Source organism: Podarcis muralis, chromosome 7, assembly GCF_964188315.1.
Source record: "Podarcis muralis chromosome 7, rPodMur119.hap1.1, whole genome shotgun sequence".
In the NCBI taxonomy this organism is placed as follows: domain Eukaryota; kingdom Metazoa; phylum Chordata; class Lepidosauria; order Squamata; family Lacertidae; genus Podarcis; species Podarcis muralis.
This window is the reverse complement of record NC_135661.1, coordinates 55364267-55392023: the sequence shown is the minus strand read 5'-3', so window position 1 is coordinate 55392023 and position 27757 is coordinate 55364267. Positions and strand designations below refer to the sequence as shown.

Below are 27757 nucleotides of genomic sequence, written 5' to 3'. Positions count from 1 at the left end.
TGATGGGAGATACAGCCCAAAACATCTGGAAGGCCCCAGGCTGAGGAAGGCTGGTCAGTGGACTTGGCCATGGCTGAAGGCAGGAGACCAGTCAGGCTAGTGCCTGCCATTGTTAAAATTATTTCAGAGAAACCTGAAGCACTTTCTCAGGACCATTTAACAGAATCATTGGGCTCTGAGTGTGAATAAATCCTGAGTTTATACTCTTGATTTGTAAATTTATCACATCAGTACACTGTGGGAATTCTACTTCAGTCTGGTTTTTAAAACCGGCCAGGCAAGACAGGGTCAGACACAAGTTAGACGAGGGTGCTGTTCACCGTTTCCAGAAACTCTCTTCTCATTGTGAGACTTTTGTGGGTGGGCTGAGATGGAGGGAGGAAAGAAAATGAATCAACACTGTTCTATATATATTAGTAATTTTGTATTAATGTGACATTTTTATATGTAACTGTGAATTTTTGTAATATTTTGTTTAAGTTGTCTGTTGTTGCTTCAGTTTTCTGAACACCACTTAGAGATATTTTTAATATATCAAGAGGTCAGAAATTAAATAATCAAATCAAAAATGACCATGGATCCCCCATGCTGTGTCTAGTTCAGCTTACAGTGTCAGTATAAGTTAAGGATGAAGGAGCCGGATAATGAACTAACGGAATTGTATTGAAGAGCTCAAACACATTTCAAGCTTGAAAAACTTTAGTCCTGGGAAGTAAAAAACCTTTCACAAGATGCTATCTATTTATTTGTTAATAACACTTCTATACTGTCTCCCATGTCAAGTCAGAGACAGCTGGCTGCTTTCAAGGCATACTTAACGGTGCACAGAATTCCCTCACTCTGTAAAGTGCAAAGCAGGTTGGTTTATTCTAGACCTTCCTGTTCACATCTACCAGGCCCACCCCCATTAGACACCCTGAGAAAGTTGACAGAAAAAAGCTCCCCTCCCCACTCTCCTAACTTATGAGCATCCACTGAAGCTGCAAGTTGGAGATTCAGGGCAGACAAGCAGCAAAACATATTGTCCCAGGCCAGACATGCTTTATTGACCTTGCTTTGCCTCGACCTGCCATGACTAGGCAATCCCTCTGCCTGCATTTACTGCACAGGGTATGCACAATTGTGGGGTCAGACAGTCCTATGAAGATATGCATGTTTTATTGAGCCAACCCTGCACTCTTTACCAAGCACAAGTCACAGGCTCACAACATGGCAGCTTCCTGCCATTTCTCAAGTTATAGAAATGGGAGTCCGAGGCACAGTAGCAGAATATGAATGAATCCTTGCCTAAAGCTATGAAGTCCTTTGGGTTGCTGAAGCTTGTTTCGCAAAGGTAGCAGACGGAGAAGGCGGGCGGGGGAGTGGGGAGAGAAAATATCCCCGCACACTGTTTTGGCTCAGAGCTGTATTAAATTTATGAACCCCTGGATGAAGAGTTTAGCAAAAATCGAAAGCTTGCACGCCTTCAGGCAGGAGCTGGGGTGCAGCATAAAAGCCAAGGAAATGGTGCTTGGGATCAAGGAGGCCTAGCACAGATCACACCACTGCCATGAACTTTCCTGGTGGCCACCCAAAATGCTGTTTAGTGGCGGCCTCTGGAGTGCTTGGCTAGGTCAGCCTTTATGAACTGGAAGCCCTCCAGTTGTTCTGAACAGTCAATGCTGAGTGGAGCTGATGGGGGTTTCAGTCCAAAGCATCTGGAGGGTGCCAGGGTGGGGGAAGGCTGCTCAAGATCCAGGTTTGCAAACCTGTTTGATCACAAAACCATGGTTTGTATCAACTGACATGCACAGTGAAACCATGGCTGGCAGAGGATTTCCCAGCTTTTCCGACTGGAGTCTTTCCCAGTTCTTATTGGAGATGAACCTGGGACTGAACCTGGGGCATTCTGCATGCAGGACAAGTGTTGTGCTCACCAAAACTTGCCCTTCCTTTTTTAAGGACCAGGCAAGCAGAGCCTTAATCTGATCACCTCCCATGATGAGACTTGAAATTGCATCTCCCATTTTCAGTAACCAGGACATCAGAAGTTGATTCCGAGAGACGTGCTTCCTGTGCTGGCATATGGGTCACTGTTCGGAGCATGTCTCTTGACCAGAGGGAGGCAAGTTCAAAGCCATAAATCCTGCAGACACACAAAGACCGTCTCTACACTAGAGAGGTGCTTTGGGGCTAACAAGAACATTTCATTCCTTCCCTAGAAGGCACGAGCAGTTCTTTCACCAAAGTTTGGAGCAGCTACTTTTAAAGTCACCTTGCCTTAAATAGCATCCAAGAACGTAAGAGCCTGAGGAATCAGGCCAGTGGCCCATCTAGTTCAGCATCCTGTTCTCACAGTGGCCAAGCAGAGACCTGTGGGAAACTTGCAAGCAGGAGCTGAGCACAACAGCAATTCTCCCTTCCTGTGTTTTCCTGCAGCTGGTATTCAGAAGCATTTCTGCCTCCAAGTGTGGAGGTAGAAAATAGCCTTATCCCCCAGAAATTTGCCCAATGCTCTATATTAAAGCCACCCAAGTTGATGGCCATCACTGCCTCCTGTGGGAGCAAGTCCCACAGTTTCAAATGCATATATTAGTCAAAATAGAATGCAGAAATTCTTTAAGGAAACTTCTGTATATTAATAGAAATATATGAAGAGTTCTAGCATCATGAAAAAGACGGGAAGTCTTTTCTCTATCCACTTCCTCCGTGCCATGTATAATTTTATAAAGTCCAAAATGCTGCAAACCTTTCCTCATATGGAAATGGATTCTGCCATTTTGAACATACCAGCGTTCTTATGGTACCCTAATCTGAGTTGAACGTTTTAACAGAGTTTGAACTGCAGCCTTCCAAAATGTGTGCCCTCCACATGCTGTTGGACTCCCATCAGCACAGACGATTGGCCATGTTGACTGGGAGGTGGAGCCCAACAACATCTGGAGAATCTTCTGTAAGGAAAGGATGCTCTTCTACAGGGTAGCCAATGTGGGTACCACCTATCATTACAGTACTGCATCAAACTTTCTGGCACTGTCTGCCCCCCCCCCCACCCCCATCTCTCTCTCTCTCTCTTACACACACACTTTGAAACTGTGACCATGGTGCTAGCAGAGCATTCATGCATCCAAAGATGTCCATTACATCCCAGCTTAGCTCTGGTTGCTTTAGTTTACTAGACCATTTTGAAACAGGTTATCCACTAACAATGCAAAAGAACTAGCATAAAAACTCCCTGATTTAGACAATACAAGAACTACAAACAAAGCCCCAACCATGTTGAAATCAGCAGGAGAGTGCCACAAGAAAATCAGAACCAAACAGGCCCATAAGTACATTCTGTGAGAGGAAAAGATCAGCCCAAACTTGACTTAGCAGCCAGCTGATCTGGTCTAAATAAAGCATCACGCAAAAGACCAGGCCAGGTGTAGAGTCTCAACCCCACCTGAGCCAGGGTAGCTGTCCTGCAAAATCAAGAAGTAACGATCCTTGGTACCTGCACAAAGAATACATGGGGGAGAGCTGGCCAAAAAACACAAAGACAAGAACTCATAACATCCTCCCTCTTCTCCTCTAAAATGTGCAAAAATGGAAACACTCGATGCAACGTTAAAAGGTTTCCAACAAGCCTTTTAAGTAAATATCTTTCCCAGCCTCCATCTGTATTAGAACAGCTTTTAGATGCTTTATCTTTTATGTGTTTGCTGCCCTGGGCTCCTGTGGGAGGAAGGGCAAGATATAAATCTAACACATACATATAGACATACATATATAAATAACACTGCACATTTCTCCATCCCTCTTTCTTATCAATCCCTGCTTTGGGGGGGGGGGGGGAATGGAAGGATACAAAAATGCCCACAACAACTACATGCATTTCCATTTACTACCCTTGCAATTCTAGGGAATGCAGGGGAATGCAGAGATGCAGACTTGCAGAACTTACATGATCCAGTTTCTGGGCTAGGTGTCCTGTGGTCTCCCTGGTTGCCAGGTTTCCCATGTCCCAACCTTAAGGATGGGATGCCTTATTTGGAACTGGCTGCCTCTTTCTAAAAACTTTCTCCTTGGCACACCTTATTCTCAGATCTTTTAGGAAGCAGATATAATACGTCCCTGCAAATAACAGGTGCTAGCTTTACACGCTCTTTTTAAGTGCGGTTTATACCAGGGGAGCTAAAGAAACTCTCTCTGCATTCCATTGCACATTATTTGGCTGGCTACTCTTCAAAATCTCCATTGGTCATTTTAACAGAGGGCTCCAATTTTTCAAATTGCAAAGCTCGCAACAAAATTCCTAAATATAGCAATCCCACTTAAGAAATCTGATTGCTTCTTTTATTTTTTTCCTATTATGATCTTACACATTTTATATCCTGTAACGTTTATTATTTTATTTGTGCCTGGTGGGCCATAAATAAATCATGTTCGCCACTGAATATCCCTTGGTTACAGGTTCTGGCTTGGCCTGCCTTTAATCATCTCATGCCTCACTTAAATATTTTATAAAAACCTAAAGACAGAAGAGAGATTTTATTGGCACATTTTAACTACAAAGCTTTCGGTGGCAGATTTGCTAGAGTTTCCTTTGCAGGCAGATGTTGCCCCTGCAATCATATATATTGAGGTGGAAGCGTTCATCAATGTAGTTATTACCAGGGGGTTAGAGGAAGTATAGTCAATCCTGTCATGAGACCGTTTCCAAGCCAACAGTCATAATCAGTTTTACCAAGGCTGTTATTTTCTCCTCTGTGTTACTGGTCAGTTGACTCAAAACAAATCATTGTGAAGGGTTACAAGTAACAGCAAGGCACACTGGACACCTGAATTTCCTTTGTCGCTACTGCTTTGACTTGTAACTGAATGTTGCATTTCGCTTTACGCTGTTTCAATACGATTGTTTAATTCTTGGTTTGGAATGTGCATGGTTTCACCCAGGAACCTTCGACAGAATTATAAACACTTTTAATGAAATAAATACTACTACTCCTGTTTCCGAGGGAACAGCTGGTTCTGTGAGGCTTTTATTGTTATAGTCTGTGTTTTTAATGGATCTTCTTAGATTATGTTAATTCTATTAGTGCTTTAGTACACTTTAATGGTTGTCTTTTCTATGTTTTTAGCTTGTTCTGTTTTATCTATGCAAGCTGCCTTGAGTCCTGGACAGGGCAAAAGGCAAGATATAAAAAAAGTATAATACCACCATACAGGTGGGTTGAAATGAATATGCATAACTGGGGAGGAGGCATCTGCAGGACCCCCTCCCTCCATCCCCTGCACCTGCCAGAAGCGGCTTGCTCCATTCCCAACCATCCCATTTTGAGCAGGAAGGCCTGTAAGCGTGTTCAGCTGAATGTGGCTTCAAGTCTCCTCATCACTGGGAACCTTGGGCTAGTAGCAAACTGACAGGCAGTGCAAATCCCACAAGCAAGGTTTTATATGCTGGGGGTTGTTTTCTCCTACAAGAAACTTAGCCGCCAGGTTCTCCACCAGCTGCAGCCTCTGAACCAAACGCAAGGAGAGCCCCACACAGACAGCACTGCAGTAATTCAAACACCTTTCAGACCTGCCAGGGCAATATGAGATGGCTGAGGGGTGGAATAGACATACACACTCCCCGCCCTCAATCTAAGCCCTCACAGATTCTCTTAAGCTTATGGACATATATGTTCCACCTGAGAAGAAGGGGATGTCCTGGCTGGAGATGATGGGAGCTGCTTTCAAACACACCTGGAGGATCCCAGGTTGACAAAGGCCAATCTCATTCCTCCTCCAGGCCTCACTAAACTGGCTCGTGGCATCTCCATTTCCAACAAGAGGGCTTTTATAACCCCCCACAGTGCAGAAGAGTCATAACATCCACCTTACTGAAAATGAGTTTTAAAATTAAGAAACATCGCTGTGGCGCAACACACTTTAGGACTTGGGTTCTTCTCGGTTTCGCTCCTGCTAATGTCAGGCACCATTGACATTCAAGTGTAATTAAAGAGAACATCCATAAATTTGCCAACGGAATGCATTAGAATTAATGCTTTTAAAATGAATCCCAAAAGGAGGCAATAATCGCCTGACATTTATATAACATTACCCATTCTGCCAGACATTCAATTAATTCTTCTTTGGGTAGTCTCTGCAATAGTATCATAATTAATGTATTTGTATTTGAACCTACACAACCGCTAACACTAAAGAATTTTGCAAGAGTTATTTCAGTGGCATTCAGATCCTTTTCTTCCTTGTGGTATTACGTCATGGCTGCAGTCCAGTTGGGGGCTATAGAAGGGCCTTCACCATAGGCTGTGCCTTGACAGCGGCCCAGGCATCAGAAATTTGGCACACAGCAACCCAGGAAGAGGGTGTTCTCGGTCCCATCTGAACCCGGGCTTGTGGTTTGTCTTAATCCAGACAAACCCCGAGCTGTAAACTGAAGGACAAACCTTGTTTGCAGCTCACAGCTTCTCTGGATACACACGAAAGCTCATACCAAGAACTAACTTAGTTGGTCTTTAAGGTGCTACTGGAAGGAATTTTTTTTGTTTTGACTATGGCAGACCAACACGGCTACCCATCTGTAACTGAAGCTTCTCTGGAGTGAGGCAAACCCCAAGCCCAGATTTGGACAACACGCTAAGCCACATCCCAGACATGGGATTTACTGCGTTAGTTTTCCTGGTTATCATGCTAGTGCTTCTGCTCCTTTTTCTAGCACCCCTTTCACACAACAGCCCTTGTTGTGTTATGGAACTGTGGCTTTTTCACTGATATGCTGACACGACACACTAAATTTCATTCACACCAGTGGGTGTGGTGTGGCATGACAATGACCAACATAGACAACATTGCTCCTCCACCCCAACCATTCCACAAATGCGCCCATGAAAACAGAAGGGAAGAAGTGTGTGCTAGCATAACTGCCCCATTTTTTGTGACTTTACTCCCACAATTTTCTGGGCTGATGTGGTTGCAAACTGATTTTTCTCATGAAATCAAATAACCTGGAAATGAGTGCAGAACTTCCACTCCATTCCACCAGATGTCCAGATGTGACTTTTAGGTCGTGTGGAAGCTCAAATGTAATGCAAAAACTAACAGTTAGGGACATGTCAGGGGAATGGGATAAAATGCTCTGTGATTGCAGCCATGGTCTCACACAGAATGTTGGCGCAAGCTTTGGAAAACAAATGTGAAAAGACAACATACCATTCAGCAATTTCCGGATGAAGAACTGCGTTGTTAACCACAAATCTAAAAACGAGAGAGATAACAAAAATTAGCTTGAAACTCTAGACACTGGGTGGGTGTCCAACTCTGGCATCCAATGAAATGTGAGCATGCTTAAAGGGGGCTGTTAAATGAAGGAGAGCCCAAGTCAGTGCAAACAGGAACAGAGCAGAAGGAGCAAACAGTCTTTAGTGCGTTGTGGATTTCTGAGGTAATATTTACTGAGACTTTCCATGGGCCCCATAGGAGCTACTGGATGGCATATTGGTACCCAAGGCACCCCATTGGCGGCCTCTGAGATAAAGGGGGAAAGGAAGTTAGAGCGAAAGCAGGCAGCCGTGATTTCAGGTGAAATGAAGATGTATTCATATATTTTCATACAGCAAAGCAAGAGGGAGAGAGAAAGAGAAATAAAGGTGATGAATAAGCACCCACAAGAGAGATAGTGGCCACTTTGCCAGGAGATGTAGCAACCCAGGGCTTTCTGTGGTGGCATTCAAAATTCAAGGCTTTCCCTCCCTCCACCAAAATGGACTGGAGAAATGTACAGTATTACAGTTTCTAAGATACCATTGCATGCTTGAATTCAAGCTCTGCAAAGTTCTGAACAGATATTTCACATTCTTAGGAGCCAGCATCCAATTTCTGGATGCAAGTGGGATTTTTCCAGCCTCGCTGCTCAACACCTCTGCTGCAAGGTGTTCTGTTTTAGCCTGTGTTCCATCTCAACACCTCACCGCATGAGAAAATGAAGCCAGCAAGCCACACAATTCAGGCCCTCTACAGAACTCAGTCAGGCACCAGGAGGAAAAAAGCAGCTCGGCTAATGAGATTTGCCTGCTTTGAACACGAATGAAACACTTTCCTTTCCAGTAGGTAGGTTTAGGGACTATTATTCCTGCCATGCTTCAGCACAAAAGAAAAAGGGGGGGGGGAGAAAGAGGATGCAAAAGCTAGTTAAGCATAAAGGCAACCTAGTACAAAACCCATTGATGAACAAAACGGTACATTTAGTCTATGAAGTTCAGTGAACAAAAGCCTGGCTTCCATTTTGAGTTGGAGCGTCCCACCATGATCTTAATGAGAGACGAAGGAAACCAGGAGATACAGGCAGGTGAGCTGCACACAGAATAGCAGGGTGTAATTCTGGCATCAAGATCAATACCAGAGAATTGAACATTTAAGAGATCATTGTGAGAGCATCCCAACTGAAAGCTGGGAAAAGGGAAAACAGTGGTGACCTCACAGCTATCTGGCTCTCCTGTTCAAGGGAACAGCTTGGCATTGTTCAGGTGACAGTGCAGGTTGGAGAAAAATCCTCACAGTACACCAAAGGGGGAAAGACCTACTATCTCTGGCTCTTCTCCTGTGACCAGGGATCACTGTTCTGAATTTACGAAACCCACAAGACAGAAGAAACCTCCTTACTTATGACACACTGGCCAGATTCAGATAGCCACCTTCTCCCCCATAAGAAGACCCTGCTGGATCAGGTCAGTGGGCCGCCTAGTCCAGAATCCTGTTCTCACAGCAGCCAACAAGATAACTGTGGGAAATCTGCAAGCAGGATTCAAGCACAAGAGAAGAAGAAGAGTTTGGATTTGATATCCCGCTTTTTCACTACCCAAAGGAGTCTCAAAGTGGTTAACATTCTCCTTTCCCTTCCTCCCCCACAACAAACACTCTGTGAGGTGAGTGGGACTGAGAGACTTCAAAGAAGTGTGACTAGGCCAAGGTCACCCAGCAGCTGCATGTGCACTCTCTCCTACTGCCGTTTCCAGGAACTGGCATTTAGAAGCCTTGCGTGCGAGAGAGGAAGCATGTGTGGATGTGAGTGAGAGAGAGAATGTGCATGCATGCAGATGCCTGTGTCTCTCTTCCTTCCCTCTGCCTTTGTGTGCCTGGCCTGAGCCTCGCTGTGTGCATGCACACACGGCAACTTACCCTCACGCAGAAAAGAATGAAAGGTCAAAGACCACCAGCGATCCAGAAGCTGTTCAACCAGAGGCTGGAAAAGGGAACCGCAGGATAGCAAGCAGCACAAGAAGAGACAGATTTCGACAGAAGACAGAGAGTGAGAGCCTGGAAAGCAGAGAATTAAGTTCAGCTCTTGAGAGAAGTACTGAGACATGGCAAGGGTGGAAGAGGGCAAGGCTTCGCAGGGTAGGATAAAAAATAAAATGGGGACGGCCATGTCAGTTGTAGTCAAAAAGGATCTGCTGAGACCAATGTTGAAATAAAACTTTTGCAAAAGCCAAAATAGGTCTTTTGCAGCACTAGGAAGGGGCACTGTCTACCGCTTCCCTCAATCCCCTTAAGAAGGAACAAGGAACAGAGAAGAACACATCCTGTTCTTTTTAGTGGGACTGGGCACTGCAGCCACAAGAACCAAATTGCCCAAAGCCTAGGCTCCTTGCAAAAAGTCAAATAAATAATCCAAGACAAATCCCTCACCTTAGAGGGAGCCCAAGAAGGAAAAACACAAAAGCTGCCTTCGCTAACTTAGTGCCCTCCAGATGCTTTGGACTACAACTCCCATCAGCCCCAGCTTCACTTGCCTGTGCTGTCTTGGGCTGTGCTGTCTTAAGGTACAAAATTTCCACAGGTTGCAGAAGGTTGAATTGAAGCCCACCGAACAAAACGCTGAATAGTATTTTTAACAAGAGGATGAATTTGGGAGTAGAAGAATGGAAAGTGATGTTATTCACCCTAACACCACATGAGAATAGTTACACCAATTTGTATTTTGGCTGCCTTCAGCAAACAAGGATGGCATCCTTATCTGTGATTCCTGCATTGCAGGGGGTCAGACTAGATGCCCCCTTGGGTGACTTCTGACTCTACAATTCTATGTTTCTAATATTCATTGCCCTTCACATTTCACAAAAAGCCTTGGGAAGTGCTTTAAATAAAAGACGAATAAGGGGGATAGAAAAAACTCTTTGCTTCTTTTAAAAAAATGCAGATCAGTGCATCTATTTCCTTTTCTTTCTTTCTTTACATAAAAAATGACAGTTCAGGAGCATAGCGCTTTTGCACAGCGGACAAAGCAACAAGTTTCCTCTCAGCAGCAAAAGTTGAGAGCGGATTCTAAGCTTCCTCCCTTGTAGCTTCATTAGTTGCAAAGTACTCCGTGTCAACTCTCTCCAAGGCAGTCAAAGGAATTATATGCCTTAAATGACAAAGCTGACAGTCTGTTGAGAGGCCAATGCCAAGACTGGGGGAGATAAAGTGGGGCGGCGAGAGGAGAGGAGAGAAGCACTCTAACAAGCGATTAAGGGCATCAATTCTGTCATGCAAAAAGCAGCAGGGCGCTCAGTACTACACCAGTGGGTATCCCGCTCCTGACATAAGTGATCTACAGCTGTCAAACAGCAGTGAGAAGATCAGTTTTTTTTGCCCTGCAAACCCATGGAGAGGAAGGCAGTGGACAGCTGGAAGTCTCTTTCCAATAAGGTAAAGATCAAAGGGCAAAGTCACACTCTTCCAAGAGGCGCTTGGGCAGGAGGGAAGAATGGCAGGTAGCACATGGAAATGGAAGCTACCACCATCATCTCCAGAATGACCCACAGAATATGGAATTCTGGGTGTGTCAAAATAGTGCATCAAAGCTGCCAAAACTCCAGGAAGTTCCTCCCGTAGGCACACTTCATGCCCAAAATTGCAAAAGTTACACACTTATAAGCTTTTTGAGAACAAGCTTTCGAAAAGTTCAGATGTTTATCCCAGCTTCAGTTTTAAAATTAACAAGTTTCTGCCCTGCCGTCTGTGATGGTGTTGTTTTGTATGTGCTGCCTCCACAGTTCGAGGCTGTAAATGCTTCTGAACACCAGTTGCTGGGAACCACAGGAGGGGAGAGCAATCTCATGCTCAGGCCTTGTTTGGGGGTTTTCCCACAGGCATCTGGTTGGCCACTAGGAGAACAGGATGCTGGACTAGATAGGCTATTGGCCTGATGCAGAAGGCTCTTCTTATGTTCTTATGCATGATATGAGCATAATACTTGATAATGTTGCCGTGCAGGGGGGGCCTAAACTTATTGAGGCCAAAGTCCACATTACTGCCTGGGAGGAGCCTGGGTGGGGGTCATAAAAAAACCAGGACTGGATTCAGCCATAGGCCGAAGCCTATTTAGTCTACTACAGTGTTTCACATAACTGGCTAACTACTATCCTGGGACATATTGTCAGGTCAAACATGTATTTCTTGTGGTCAGGTGCCTATGCAACAACTTAAAAGATGTACAACAAATCACTTTTCAAATGCAAATACAATGTATTTAAAACACAAATAAAAATATTATGTATATAAAACACAATATTCAACTACTTTTACACAAAGTAGACTCTTTAGACATGTTCATTTCAGTGGGCTACTCTACTCTGAGTAAATGTTGGTTGAATACCACCCGCAGTATATAAAGCCAGAATAAAATACATCATTGTTCATATAATCAAGCCGCCATGACAGGCTTACAGTCCTTACACCAGGCCATCTTCTAATGGACACCTGATCATTTCCCCCACTGGTTATACGGTGTTCAAATCATTAGCTGGTTAACAATTTGTTTGACACACAAACCCACAAGGTAACTTACTGGCTGATTCCTTCAAACGAAGCTTCCCTGGTAACACTTCCGCTGTCAGTGTTAACTCCTCTCTGGAGAAGAAAGGCAAAAGTATTTGAACTATGACTATCAACAAAAGAACAGTTGCTTCAGTCTTAAAATTACAAAAGAGGCATCCTACTCTGTAAGGCAGCCTTCCCAAACAAGAGACCCTTCAGATGTTCTGACTACAACTCCCATCCCCCCGGCCCATCCCCTTTTGGCACCGAAAATGGCATGCATGTCAAAGTGAGCGCATGTGCTGATCACGTGCAAGTGGGAAGTTGCCTGTAGCTCAAACCACCCAAAGGGTTGTAGGTAGGCTATGGTAAGTTATTCTGGTCACACAGGGCATGTGCTGAAGGGTACCTAAGCCTATGTCTTGATTAGTGACTAGGAACCAAGTACAGGCCATATTGATTTCCCAGATGTAAGAATGGTTGGAAACCAAAGATGTGGGAAGAGGCCATGTAAATTAAGCAACCTTATATCTTGGTCACTCTTCCAGAACACCCAGGAGACAGTGGTTTTCATATGTTCAAAAAGCACAGTGTACAAAGGGCTTTCCATTCCTGGATTGCATACAATTCTCAGCCATCATCACCACCCTTTGAAGGTTGTGAGACTGCCCTCATTAAGTTCCATGGAATTTGAACCTGGCTCCCAGTCGAAGCAGGTTAACTTGGGAAACTCCCCTTCCTCCAGACTTACCCAACAGCCTGAGCTTCTCCTAAAATCAAGCCTGACAGTGAGCAATAACTACCACTGAAGAATGTTCCCAAACCTGTTAACACACAGGCCAGAAATGGCCATTAGGAGCCATTTCCATCTGGCTACTTGTGAGGTTGGCTGGTACCCAGCCATGGCTGTTGTCCTCTTCTCTCCCCCATTTTCTTTATGGATTGTGTCTCTTAAGAGTGCCTCAATAATAATAAAATTAACACACTTTTATTTGAAAACAGCAACAACCCTCCTTCTATTACAGAAGACTAGATTATCGCATTTAGTAAGATCCCCAGATGTTAGTGGACAACAATTCTTGCAGAGTCTGATGGGAGTTTGGGAGCCCAACAGTAGGTGAGGACCCCAAGTTGAGAAAGGCTGCTCTAGTCTGCAAGTAAGTTTCTCCAAAGTCAATACTTTCTAAGAGCACAAGATGTCACTTACCAGAGTAAGAAGAACTGAAGGGTTCTTTGAAGCCAGAACACTGGAAATCTGCAAAGTAAGAAGAATCATCGTGGTCAGTTGATCGCTCACCAGCATTGGCCACTAAGGAAGCTTCACAATGGTGCCAACTTGCAAGAGCTCTACTATCCATGCCCAACCACCTACTGTGCCCTATTCACACTCACACTACTTCTGCAGACCATTCCCACATTCTATCTAGTCGCCTGCTGTCATGATTATACTCTTTTAGCAACCGATCCCATCAAATCCCTGGGACGACCATTTTAACTTTCTAAGAAGATGGAATGTTCATAAACATTTCTTAGCATCTCAACAGATAGGTCAATGGATAGGAAGGCACTGCATATTTATTTTGTGGTTTATATCCTGCCCTTTTTTATACCACAGGCATACGCAAGGTGGTGTATAGGATAAAAAGAAAAAAAACACACTTATATACAATTCTAAAAACAAACAGTCAGCAAAAGAAACAGCACACCAGGAACAGCAGATATATACACATACACATGTCCAACCAACGGCTGCAGTTAAGAAAAGGCCCAATGAAATTATTTGTGTGCTACTTTCCCAACAAAGCTGAGCTCAAAGCCACTCACAGCAAAGTTGTTATTAAAAAAGACAAATGACATTTCCCTCCACATAATTATACGTACACAAGACGCAGCAGCGTCTCAGCAAAGCAAACACAAACCATTCAACGTTCACTAACCATTAACGCAGTGTAACACAAACTCCTAATTCAACAAAAAGGGGGCTGGGGAATCCATTATGCACATTAAGCATCAAAAGCCTTTCTAACTAGACTGGCAGGTCTTCAGAGCCCATTTTTAAAAGTCAATAAATCTGGAGGATCTCAGCAAGGCAAGCCTGAAGACTAGAGGCAGGGCCATAGCTCTGCAGAAGAGTGTCTGCCTTGCTAGCAGAAGGCCCCGGGTTCAAATTCCGGCAGCATCTCCAGGTAGTGTTGGGACAGACTCCCTGCCTGAAATCTTGGAGAGCCACTGCCAGTCAGTGTAGACAATTCTGAGCTAGATTGACTAATGGTCAGACTCACTGTAAAGCAGCTTCCTAGATTCCTATGTAGAGGCTGTATCAGAGGTGGAAAGCTATTCCAGTATCTGTGGAATGGAAACATGTTTAAAGGACTTCACGGCAGCAGATCTCCTAGAAAGTATTTCTGCAGCTCTGGCAACAGCCACTGGATTTCCAAAGCATAAAGGAAAGCCGCATCTCTTTAATTCCACCCGCCCCCAGCCTGGTCCCACACAACAGTTTAAGTACGGAATCAGGGTAAGCACAGCGTTTGCTGATGACACTCTGACAAATTGTCAATATAGCTGATACTAAGCAACAAGGCACAAATTTCTGGCCGGGAATCACTTGTCATCCACTCTTGCAGATAAGAAGCCCTTAACTAGCACTTCTGTATTCGACACATGAAGCCTGATAACAAGAAACCACGATTCCAATCCAGATATGTCAAGCAGCAAACCTCCTCAGTAGCTGCAGCAGAGGGAATGAATAGATTAGCGCAATGCTATTTCAGAGGGATACTCATCTCAAGAATCAAACTGCGTTTCAAATGCCAGCCCCCCAAATATGGTTTTTTTAATAGAATGGTACACACCAGGGTTAGGGCCCTGAAGAGCGAGAGAAATTGTTTGTTTTGAAATCTCATTCTGTGCCCCACAACGATCACAGACAAAACGTAGGTAGGAAGAACCCAGAACACATGAAGGGGGCATAAGGAGAACACAGCAATTGCCTGGCTAGATAGAAAAGGGCAGATACAGTATATGATATTAATAAGCATCTTTACAGGGCTTTAGGAAAGTGCTCAAAGCATGTCACGTGCACGCAGGTTTTTTACCATCTTCCTTTTTCAGGCCAAAGAGGTTGCCCAAGGCAAGTTCACATCAAGACGCAACAATTGAATTGAGGCTTACTGGTTCACAGACTCTGCCACAACAAGCTTGCACTATTGCCATCAAAAGCAGCTTCATAGGAACACATAGGAAGCTGCCTAATACTGACCACTGGTCCATCTATCTCAGTATTGTCTACACTGACCGGCAGCAACTCTCCAGGGTTTCAGGCAGAGTCTCTTCCAGCCCGACCTGGAGATGCCATTTAGGATTGAACTTGGGGACACTCTGTATATAAAAAACAGATGCTCTGCCACAGAGGTACACTGGCCCTTCCCAACCAGTCCTGTGCACCAAGAGAGTTTTGGGTATCTCTTTGCACAAACTGCAAACCTCTCATGCAGCAAAGCAAACCATTTCCATAAAAGAGAAATCCTTCAAAAGTAAGTAGGGAAATAGCAAGGCGGGTTTGTGGGTGAAAGGGGGAGAGATTAAAAAAATATATATTCTAACACACTTGCCTCAAGTAGCTAGTGGGATCCCAGACAGTGACTGCAACAAAGACCACTTTCCAACTGCTTCTCTTCAAACTGGAAAGGCTAATACAGTACTTATCTACCCAATATTTTTGCCTCTCAAAAAAGCTTCACAAGATCTTGGCAAAGGCAAAACACTCACCTCATCTGTATACCGAACTTCATTGACAGCATACTTCTGCCTGAAGAATTCAGGAGGCTGGATCCTTCAGAATGCAAAGAGACAACTGGTTATTTTGCAAGTAAGAGAACAGCTTGATATATTATTATCAGCTTTATGTTACTATACCCCCTTTTCTTTTTACAAGACAGATTCAATGCACAAAGGAAGAAAATGAAGGACAATGAATGCTACAGATATGAAAACCCAAAGAGCAATCACACATCACCACCAGTTTGGGGTTACAATATATACAATTTTTTTCGCCTAGTCAACAACAGCAATTTGGTATATTATCATATGGTACAGGCGTTCCTAGGATCCTAAACCCCATTTTTAAGAAACAGTATCTAAATAGGGGTAAGACGCACAGGACACTTTTAAAGTGATCGTTAACACTAGGCATCCACATTTGAACAAAGTCTTAAGTTACCACATTTTTCTAAATTCCATCGTTAGGCATGGTATTTATTAGGACCAACCAAAATGTCCCAAAATGCAGAGCTAACTTAAAAAAAAAAGAAGTGTATTGAGTTTTCAGAAATAACACTATATAAACAAAATAAATAGTAAGGAAACAAAGAACAACTGTGTGGAGTACATTATTACAGTTGGGGTAAAATAAACAGAAGGTTCAGTAGACTTGCAGACATATAATAAGATTCTGCAAAACAAAGTTTTGGAAGCAGGAGTTACAATTTGGAAGAAAGCAAACCTTGGCGCATAGAGGTATGCGTCATTGGGGGTTGATGCAGAATTCTATTGTTCTTGATAAAGCATATTAACAGAAGCCACACAACATCAAAACGCTCTCATTTTGGAACCCTCCAGTGACGGGTTAGATGCTCAGATAAGGCAATGCCCCATGCCCTCCCATTCACCCCTAGAGAGACCCCATGCAGCCTTCCAATGTCTGACAATTTCGAGTCTGGCTGCAACCAGCAGTAGAGCAAGCAACTCTTTGTGAACAAGGGTGGGATTTAAGGGACGTGAGTCACTTACAGTGGCAGGGAAAGCTAATACTGGGTCCAAGATCAGCAACTGGCTGGCTATTGGAGACAGGTCCATGAATATAAACTGCCAACAAAGTGCAAGTTTTTTGCATCCTCATCACATATGAAGAAAGGTGCCCTTGCCACCCCAGGGTGTCCAGCATAGTGGCAAGGCATGTTTCAGAATACGTGACAACATAGCAAGGGTCCAACGCCAACATAGTAAAAGCTTGTTCTGAGCAAACTTTTTAGTTTCAAAAGACAGGTGAAGGAAGAAGAAAAAGTCTGGCTTGGTATTGAAGCCACCAAGTCTCATTTTAGTCACAGGACAGAGTTGTTGTAGTTGTAGAGCACACAGTATACAGACATTAAGAAAGGTGGGAGACTCAGGGAGAGCTACTGCCAGTCAGTGTTGACAGTAATGCAGTAGACAGGCCAAAGGTCTGACATATTCCTGAATTTCAAACATACACAAATGCCTTTGCCAAAGCCCTCCAGGTCAGCTTCTGCCTCATGCCGTGTGGCAGAAGGGCGAGCATTGCAGACTGGAAAGACATCTGAAGAGGAATAGCTACCCAAAACTGAGAAAGTGAGGAAAATTGCATCCAGGTGTCTTCATTCTGACACACACAACCTAATTGTAATAATACACCCAACTCACTACCCCCATCCCGGCATTATGAGCTATGTTGTTTTCTTTTTTTAAAAGGGCGAGCGTAAAAAGTTGAAGAGCAAATGGGTTCTTTCAAATGCCAATTATTATTTTTTAAAAGTCATTTAAATGTCATCTTGTCAACCAAATATGATAGGGGAGCAACCTGTTTTAAAAAGGCAGCTATAAAAGCTGCTTAACATAAGCACCGTTACAAGAAACATTAAAAGAGAAAGCAGGTCATTATCCACACTTGTTTCCTTTATGGCACCAATAGCCTTTAATCAAATACACCCTTCAGCATTGCACAGACACTTGCTCTTTGGGATGCACAGAGCAGATCAGACAGGAGATTAGCCACTTCACTTGGGCAACAGGGAATCACTGAGAAGGCCAGCTGGTTAAATTCATGGGAGAAATGATCGCTGACTCCAAATATGCCAAAGAGGTTCCCTGTTACTCCATATGGGAGACTGAGAAGATCCAAGAGGCTGCCCACTTCCCGACAGACCCTCTTGTGTGCTAAGATGGGCAGAGGGGGCCTTGTTGGTTGCTCCACTGCCCTCAGGGCATTCTCTGTGGCAGCCCCTGAGTTGTGGAGCTCCCTACAGGGGTGTGTTTTGCACCTTCAATGTGCAGCGCTGAGTGCTGGAGACACACCTCTTTACTCTCGCCTTAGACCAGCGTTGTGTGTTTTTCAGGACCCACCTTCTTCCGGTGACTGCAATTTGTTTTAACTGTTTTTAAATCTGAAATTTAAATGGTTGTCACCAGCCCTGGAGTCTGCTGGGTGGCGGCAGTCATTATGGTGATGAAAGAACTAATGGGTGGAAATTGAGGGTAGCAGTGTAAACAGCAGTAGAAACCTCCTAAGGATAACAGCAGTTTTGACAGTGGAGCAGGTAGATTGCACTGGGAGGTGGTGGGCTCTCCTTTACTGGTGGCATTTAAGCAGAGGTGGGATGGTGATGCTACAGTTATACCCTGCATTGCAGAGTCTGCACAGGGCACAGGGTATTGGCATAGATGACCTCCATAATCTAAAGTAACCAGATTTTTTCCAATGAATCCAGGGACACTTTTCAACTTGCTACTAAACAGATGGATTTTGTCAGGGGACTGATTTGTAAATCTGGGGACTGTCCCCGGGAAACGGGGACATCTGGTGACCTTACCATAGCTCCTTCCAGCTTCATGATTCTAAAAGGAAAGGAGAAAAGGCAGCCGAACAATACAAGCGGGACTAAGCACATCTCTGTGTTTAAGGCTCAGCATCCAGGAAATCCAGATCCTGCAACAAGTGAAGTCTACACAGACACATTATGCAAACAGGACAGTTTGCACACGCGCGATTTTTGTACAATTTATCCTGCAGGGTTTTTAGGGGTTTTGCATAATTTATTCTAGTTTTGCTAGCCTTGCAGCTGGGCAAGAAGCCATGAAGGACAGAGCATTCTTGCCTCTGGCTCCTGAAATTCCAGCGTGCATTTCCATGTATATTTTTCAAGTGCATCTCCAGAGGCAGAGGGCCAGAAACTTGCTTTTTTTAAAAAAGGGAAGTCAAGTTCTCAAGGAAACTGATTTTAACCCACTTTCACAATCTGCAATCCTGTGCAGTTGTCGCATATTTATATCTAGTTGCTGACTACTGCTGTTTCCCCCCCCCCAAAAAAAATCAATAAGTAAATTTAAATGCAACAAGTGTTGTACAGCAGCACAGGAAAAAGGAGGGTTGCCGCCATTTTGCTTAGAACACAGAACATTTTAGAGAAGCCCTGTTTTGCAAGAGTGACCAACAGCCCAATGAAGGCCCTCCATGTAAAAACTGAACTGAATATAGGAGTGTAGCAAAGATAAGATTTTCATTACAGCAAACCAAAGAGTCCACTAATGCAGTGTTTCCCAACCTTTTTTGGGCAAAGGCACACTTGTTTGATGAAAAAAATCTCGAGGCACACCACCATTACAGCCCCGTGACGTCAGCGCGCAGCGTCACGCCGGGAGGGACGCACGAAAGTGTAACTTTCAATTTTTTTCCCTCCCCCTTGCCGGGGAACCTCCAAGCTTTGGGGGTGGGGGGGGGAGGAGGCAGCAAAGCGAGGGACTGAGGGACTCCTCCAACGACAAGGGTTGGGGAAGAAGAGAAAGGGCTATTCCGCTCCAGTCACGGGAGGGGAATATGTACTGGCCCAACTGGTGTGCGGTCTTCGGAAAGCGGGGTGCGGGAAGGAAGCCTAGGCTCGGGGTCATAGAATCATAGAGTTGGAAGAGACCACAAGGGCCATCGAGTCCAACCCCCTGCCAAGCAGGAAACACCATCAGAGCACTCCTGACATATGGTTGTCAAGCCTCTGCTTAAAGACCTCCAAAGAAGGAGACTCCACCACACTCCTTGGCAGCAAATTCCACTGTCGAACAGCTCTTACTGTCAGGAAGTTCTTCCTAATGTTTAGGTGGAATCTTCTTTCTTGTAGTTTGGATCCATTGCTCCGTGTCCGCTTCTCTGGAGCAGCAGAAAACAACCTTTCTCCCTCCTCTATGTGACATCCTTTTATATATTTGAACATGGCTATCATATCACCCCTTAACCTCCTCTTCTCCAGGCTAAACATGCCCAGCTCCCTTAGCCGTTCCTCATAAGGCATCGTTTCCAGGCCTTTGATCATTTTGGTTGCCCTCCTCTGGACACGTTCCAGTTTGTCAGTGTCCTTCTTGAACTATGGTGCCCAGAACTGGACACAGTACTCCAGGTGAGGTCTGACCAGAGCAGAATACAGTGGCACTATTACTTCCCTTGATCTAGATGCTATACTCCTATTGATGCAGCCCAGAATTGCATTGGCTTTTTTAGCTGCCGCGTCACACTGTTGGCTCATGTCCACCGGGCGCAAGGTCCACCGACCTCGGCGGAGAAAGGCAACAACCGGAGCCGATGACCAGTGGCGTAGCGTGGGTTGTCAGCACCCGGGGCAAGGCAAGTAATTTGCGCCCCCTAACCCCTTACCATGGTCATTAATACTGACGGCTCTACTCTGGGGCAAACTTCGTGGTGACTACTGCCCTCCGTGGTGTTGTTTTTGCAATTAAAGGACCCCTGCCTCAAATAAAGCATCTTGGGGATTGGGGACTGGGATTTGCCAAGGGAGCTGGGAATTGCAGTTCAGTGGCGGGTCAGGGGGAGAGGGTCCCTTCCGCGCCTGGGTGCCGCGGGCCCCTTTGCGCCAAGACGCGCGTCTTTGGGCGTCGCGGCGCAGCCTTCTCGGTCTCCCTCCCCGGCCCGGCTAGCCCCGACGCGGCTTCTTTCTGGTACGGGGAGGGGGCTTCTTTCTGGCGCTGGGGCCAGTGCGTTGGCCGGCCTCCGGCGCGGGTGGGCGGGCCCTGTCGGGGCGGGTGGGCGGTCTTGGCGCGCAGGCACTAGAGCGCAGGTGGCTCCGGCTGGGCGCTTCATTCGCCGCCGGTGGCACGTTTGGCGGGCTGCGCGCGTCCACACAGCGACCCGAGCCTGGGCGGCATGGCGCTTGGTGCCGGAGCCTCCGCCCGCAGCGCCCCGTCGGGAGACCCGGCCGGAAGGAGCCTCGAGCCGGCTGTCGGACGCGGCTGAAGCAGCCAGGGCGGCATGGCAGGCGGCGGCGGCTCTTCGGCGACTCCGGAGGCAGCGAGCGCGCCCCCCCCCCAGAAGTTGCTCCCGGTGCTGCCGGCCCCCCCTGCACCCCCCACGCTACGCCACTGCTCCTCAGAGTCTTTTCCCGCCGCCCCCTCGCAAGACAGCCCTGAAGCCGAGCGCAGAGTGAGGGGCGGGGCCCGGCAGAGTCTCGCTGCCCCCCAACGCCTCTCGAGGCGGCATGAGGGGCGCCGCGTCAAGGGCGCCGGCGGGCGCAGCAGCAGCTCCTGTCAGGGCACGAGGCGGGCCCGGCGCCTCTCCCCCACCCACCCCGTCCGCCCACCCATATCCCGCTCAGGAGGGGCCGGTGGGCTGGCAAGTGCCTCACAGCAGCAGCACCAGAGAGGGAGAGAACTCCGCCTCCCGCTGCCGCCGCCTCTTCATCCCCAGCAGCAACTTCCCTGCCCGGCTCCCCGCCGCCGCCGCCGCCTCCTTCTCTCCCTGCTTTGCAGTAGCAGCCGCCGCCGCCGCGGCACACAAGGCAACATCTCGCGGAACACTAGTGTGCCGCGGAACACCGGTTGGGAAACACTGCACTAATGCACTGCTCAGAAAAGAGAGAGACAAAATTAACGCCCCGTCACGCAGGCTGAAAACAGAAGCCTTTCAAGCAGTCTGACCACCTGCATGTTTTTAATGAATATGTAATAAGGCCAAATTACAGCCGTCACTTATAATCTTGAATCCCTTTGGCTGGAGAAAAATATACGTTGTCATACACCTAGCACATCTTAAATGCAATGAGCAGAGATAGCTTTTGAAGTTAGCAACCGTCCTAAAAGTAGCATTAAAATGTCATAGAGTGGGACTAAAGACATTCAGCGGCTACAGACAATTAAAACTGGTGATGCATCCTTTGTCCCATTTACTTACTATGCAAAAGCCCCGCAATACAAGTGTTTCAAGAACTGGTGGGCGGGGGCGGCCGGGCAACCATAGCATTTGTTAAAACACAATTAATGCTGATGGAAAAGAATTGGTGGGATGTGCAAGAGAAAGTTTTTGCAATAACCCGCCCCCCCCCCCCAAAGTATAAAGATTCCTGTTCAGAATTGTTGTTGCTGAACAGACCAAGTTCCGCGGAGGTTGTCAGTTTTTAATAAAAAGGGCAAGATTATGTTGTTTAGGGGTGCACACTGGAGCAGGGGTGAGGAACTTTTCTGGTCTGGAAGCCCAGATCTTTATATCCCACCTCACTGCATGGGCCAACTGTTACAGGTGATCAGGGGAAAACCACCTGCCAATCGTTTGGCATCAGGTGATTGATAAGCTGTCAAAGCTGACCCCACAGGGGTGTGGGGAGCAACCTGCTTCTCCAGCACATTCCCCACAGGAAATGTGCTGGCAAACCAGGGCCCAGGAGGACTGAACTCTTGAGACTTCAGGGATGTGAGCAGGATTTAACGCCTACTCATCAGCTGATGAGCAAGGGTTAAATTGTGCCACTCTGGCTGTATGCCAGTGGAATGCGGCCAAAGAAAAATGGATCACTCATCAGTTGACCTCACTCAGCAGCATTGGCTGATTGACAAGGTGGGTGATGTTTTGGGGAAATGGCCTTGCAGGCAAAAATGGACCCCTTGGCAGTTCTCCACTCCCGCACTAGCATCTATTTCTAGGCATTTGGCCAATGGTACAACAATCTATTATTGCCAATGACCAATATTCAAAAAGAAACTTTGCATAACTTTGTATAACTATATAAAACACTTGACAAAACAAAACAGAGAACCATAACAACAACATTATACAGTACTAATAACTACATCTTACTGCACAAAACAACATACACAGAAAACAAAACTCCAAGTTTGCTAAAATTAGTCCCTGGAGAGTTTTACAGGCGGCGACACAATGTTTTGTGCATTCTGATCTGAAAAGAGTAGGAAAGAATAAAATGCATCTGATCATCCTGAGGCTTTCTGTAGAACTGGTTCAATAAAAATCTGAGGTATAATACAATAATATAATAAAAAAGAACAATACATAAGGAGGTGAGTTATTGATTCTACTTCTCCAGATTCACAGCGATATACAGTGGTACCTCGGGTTACATACGCTTCAGGTTACCGACGCTTCAGGTTACAGACTCCGCTAACCCAGAAATGGTACCTCGGGTTAAGAACTTTGCTTCAGAAAGAGAACAGAAATCGTGCGGTGGCGGCGTGGCAGCAGCGGGAGGCACCTCAGGTTAAGAACAGTTTCAGGTTAAGAACGGACCTCCAGAACGAATTAAGTTCTTAACCCAAGGTACCACTATCTAAGTTGACCATAGTGGATCTCCAGAACTGCTGATTAGAGAACATTTGAGCACCCCAAAGGAAAGGCTCTGTGATGTCTTTGAACAGAGAGCATGTAAAGATAGCTTGCTGGTTTACAGGGTTGAGGCGCTCTGTCGATTAGCATGTTATTCGAGGCGAAACCTAGATGATATCAGTGTTTAACATCCACATTACAACAATCCAGAAACAACTCTAGGAAGTCATTTGTTTGCACCAAAGGAAACTGGCAGAAGCATCTGACAAGCGTTGGTTCCTTGGACACGAATTATTAAGCATGGGTACATATGGGAGGTGGGTGTAGAACTTTTGCAGGCTCGTTTGGAAAATGCTACATGACAGAGCAAGTCCAGCCCGCTGCTCCCCCACCTCTCACAGAGGCTGCTTTGGAAGCTTTGTAAATGCAAGGCATTGGAAACCCGGATGTCCATCTATGTCCGGAAAGAGCTATGGATCTTGATTATGGTGGGAATTTGCTTACATTGTATTCTGGGCTACAAGGTACATGTTTTGCAACAAGGCTGGGCCACTGGTGGCCCTCCAGATGTTGCCCTAAGCCCATCATTGTTAAAAATAATAACACCTAGCACGGGGATCTGATTTTCAAAATCTCAAGGCAAAATGGATTGGATCTGTGTATGAGAAAAATAGTTCTTTATAGGGGGGGGGGGGGAGGCAACCTGTTTAAGCCTGCGTGGGCATGGGCCACAGGAGGGATCATCTGAGTGGCATCTTCCTCTCTTATACAGGAAAGAATGTATCTTGGTGCTTCCTTGAGTGGTGGCTCAAGTTTTGGATGATGTCCTGGGAGATCAGAGTGCAATTCCCCTCGGCCACCAGAGTCCCTAGTCACTGTGTCTCAGCCTACTGGAACTGACAGGCCTTTTGGGAGGAGAAGGTGAAGTACTCCCTTGAACTCCTTAGAAGAAAGGTGGAATATTGATGCCGAAAAATTTAAAAAGTAGCCTCTCTTTTTTTAAAAAAAACAAAACCCTATTAAGTGTATTAAAAATAATTTTTAAAACATGAAAAAAAATCTGCCACCCCATTAAAAAATTTGGAGGCCTCTTTCCAGTCAACATTTTGATTGATGCGAGTGAACAACTATGCACCACAGCCTCATAGCTCTCATCTAATTTTCTTTAGATATATTTTCTCACACAGCGAGCATCTTTCGCAGACACACAACACACACACACACATGGGGTGGGGAGCAATCCACAGACACTAGGAACAGCTCATCAACATCTTAATTTTTCATGAGTGAAAATGTACAAGGAAGAAGCTTGAACGCGAAGGTAAGGGAAGGTTATGGTAATTCGCCGCGCCAAGCTGGAAGCCATCAACGAGGCATGAAAAATTGGAGCAAGACGAAAGGGACGTTTAAAAGCTGTCAAGATGCTCGCCAACACACTCGCTCCTCGTTACACTAACATCAGATGCACAGATGGCAAAGTGTTAACTAAACAAGAGGGTGTCAAACCCATCCAGCACGCGCAACGCGGGAGACTTTAGGAGGCACTAACAGATGTTTCTGACAGTGCCAAATATTTAAAAACAACCTCTGTCATGTAGAGCAATGCAACTTTTATAAAAAAAATTCCCAGAGTGGGAGGGGAGAGAGGGGGGGAGAGAAAAGATCTGCAGAAGAATGACACCCCCACTAAATTGTGTTGTTCCACGAGTCATTTCTCACGTTGAAGATGCACCTCCATTTGCAGAAATAGGCAGCCAACGGCTCTTCAGTGAAAAGCTCTAAGCGGTGCCTGTTGGCTCCAACAGCCCAATAAAAAGCTTATTTGGGTCGCCCCATCTAGTCACAGTCAAAAATGGATCGCTTAGGCTGCTGCACAAAGATGGGAGGCTGCTGGGGTTCCACCAGAATGAAATGTGTTGCTTCATAGACAGAGAGCTTAGTGCCTTTATATTTGAGTGCGGATGGCACACCTGTGCCCCACACAGTTCTCTAAAAAAGGAATGCAAGGCTTAGTGGCACAGCCGAAACCTGATTACGAGTATAATGTGCTGCGTCGCAGAATGTCACGAAAGCAGGAGCCAAGAACAGCGAAAGGAGGGAGTCCTGGCAGCCGACTGTTCTCCCCTGCCATCCCAACCAAATATCCTTCAGCCAGCGTCTCTCCTCTCCAACGGTGGCGCTTCAAACAACTAAACATATTTAAAAGTCATTGTGGGAAGGAGGGGGGGGTGGAGAGACAGAGAGCATGGTTCCTCATTCTGCCATTCTTACTGAGGCACCTTCGTTTTTCTTGTTTCCTCACCGTTATTCTCAGTATCTTTTCCACAGAAACATAGAACTGGAAGGAACACCCCCCTCCCCAAGGGCCAACTAGTATGACCCCCTGGAAGCTAAGGAGCAAGAACAGATATGCTTTGGTAAAAGAGAGAATTATTCTCTTGGGCAGTCCAAACTCAATACTGAGTTCCAACAACCAGGATGAGAGCTTGTTCTGGTTCTGGGCCCCTCTCAGTTGACTGATGAGAAAGAAGTATCACATTGTTCAGGGTGGGTGGGTGGGGGGTGAACTCATCAGTGCTTCAAAGATTAGGAGTGCACCTGACATGGGTATGCTTGGCAGTGGCCCTTGGTATGCAAGTTGTAACAGCATGAATGCTTTACGTTATGAGTGGTTGACAGTAATGTCTGTGGTACACTGAATGGTTGCAGTTGGTTGCATGAAAGGAGTGGTGTGTGAGATTGAGAGAGTGATAGCATGCATGTGTGGTGACTGAAATTTTACACTGTACAGTGGAACCTTGGTTCTCGAACGTAATCCGTTCCACAAGTCCATTTGACTCCCCAAATGTTTGAAAACCAAGGCTTGGCTTCCTATTGGCACAGGCACCGGAAACAATAGCCGACAACCGCATTGGACGTTCGGCTTCCAAAAAAACATTCAAAAACCGGAAGGCTTAATTCCAGGTTTTCAGCATTCGGGAGCCGATTTGTTTGTCAACTAAGCCGTTCGAGAACCAAGGTTCCACGAAACTGCCTTGCAGGGCTCTCCGATTTTATTTATTTCGATATTATGTTTATGAACATGGGTATCACCTGTGTATTTTGCTATGTGACTCATTTGACATAGTCTCATAACATTTATTGTATTGCAAACTGTTTCAAGGCCTTTCAGATATTAAGTGGGCTACAAATGGATGTAATAATATCATCATCAAGAGTGAGATTGGTGCTGAGCTGTTGCCACATCTCCTGTTCACTTGTTCAATGCTTGACCCAAGAGTAAATGTGAGCCAAAAATTTACAGTATTTCAGAAGCACATTTTTTTCTTGGGGGGGGGGAGGGGGAGACTGCCGAGAGCTGGCCTGGGAGGCCTCCCTCTCTATTCTCTTTTCCTTCCCTTTCATGACAGGTGTAAGGTTGGATGCCAATATTCATTCACACCAGGACATTCCAGGCCAATGATATCCCCTGTAAAGCAATTACATTGTTTTGCCATATGTGGCACACAGACCAGCTGCTTTACAGTACGTTTTGCTTCAGAAAATCACTTTAATCAATACACCAACTCATTCTGTCAGTTATAATTAAGGCAAGGTAAATGGCAGGTGCAACATTAATCAACAAAACGGAAGCCTACAAGCACCAGATGTAGGGATCTGGCTTAAACCTTAACATCAGGGATTCACATTTATAATCCACCTAATTTCCAAGAGATTGGTGTTAGTGACAGCAAACTCAAGTAACAGAAGACAAGTGCTCCAATCCAGCAACCCATTCCAGTTGCCTTATTCATTTCCACTAGTGACACACTATTGTCCAGAAGCAACAGTAAACTATGGTTTACCATTATGTCAACAGGCTTGAACTCATGCTTCCTCCCTCCAACACAGCTGCAAAAGGAGCTTGAAAGTTTTTCTTCCTATATTTCAGGCATGTCCAACTTCCAAGAGACTGCGATCTACTCCCACTATTAAAAAAAACCAACAAACTGGCAGTGGTCTACCCATTGTATTGACCAAAGTTGTTGAGCTTTCCTTGTAGCTGAATCAAAGGAGAAAAGGGAGGTGGAGCACCCAAGTTTTAAACTCATGCACAAAACACTGGTGTTCTGGGCACCACAGCATAAGGCTATTGATAAGCTGGAAGGTGTGCAGAGGAGGGCCATCAAGATGATCAATGGTCTAGAAACCAAGCCTTAAGAATGGAGTTGAGTATGTTCAGCCTGGAGAAGAGAAGACTGAAATGAATGAATACATCTTCAAACGTATGATGGGCTATCAAATTTGTTTCCAGCTGCTCCAGAGGGGTGGACCCAAATCAGTGGATTCAAAAGTCAAGAAAGGTGATTCCAACTTAACATTAAGAAGGACTTTCTGACAGTAAGAGCCATTTGACAGTGGAATGGTGTCCCTCGGGAGGTTGTGGACTCCCCTTCCTGGGAGACTTTTAAGCAGAGGTTGGGTGGCCATCTGTCAGAGATGCTTTAGCTGTGATTCCTGCATTGCAGGAGGTTGGACTAGATGACCCATGAGGTCCCTTCCAACTCTACAATTCTATCATTCTATTATTCTGATGTTAAGTCCCCAAAGAAATCACCATGCGGAGGAGGTACCCATATGCGTACATAGGCCAGGTCACCC

At 45.6% G+C, this 27757-nt stretch overlaps 1 protein-coding gene across 1 annotated transcript in view; it reads right to left on the bottom strand.

Annotated features, from left to right (window-relative positions):
- PEPD (peptidase D) overlaps nt 1-27757 on the bottom strand; it is a 129478-nt gene that overhangs the window by 83176 nt on the left and 18545 nt on the right. Inside the window, exons 4-7 of the mRNA XM_028739347.2 lie at nt 15538-15601; nt 12974-13021; nt 11798-11859; nt 7180-7224 (exon numbers count right to left, since the gene is read on the bottom strand). Of these exons, the coding sequence (XP_028595180.1) occupies nt 7180-7224; nt 11798-11859; nt 12974-13021; nt 15538-15601 (219 nt within the window). The remainder of the gene's footprint in view (nt 1-7179; nt 7225-11797; nt 11860-12973; nt 13022-15537; nt 15602-27757) is intronic.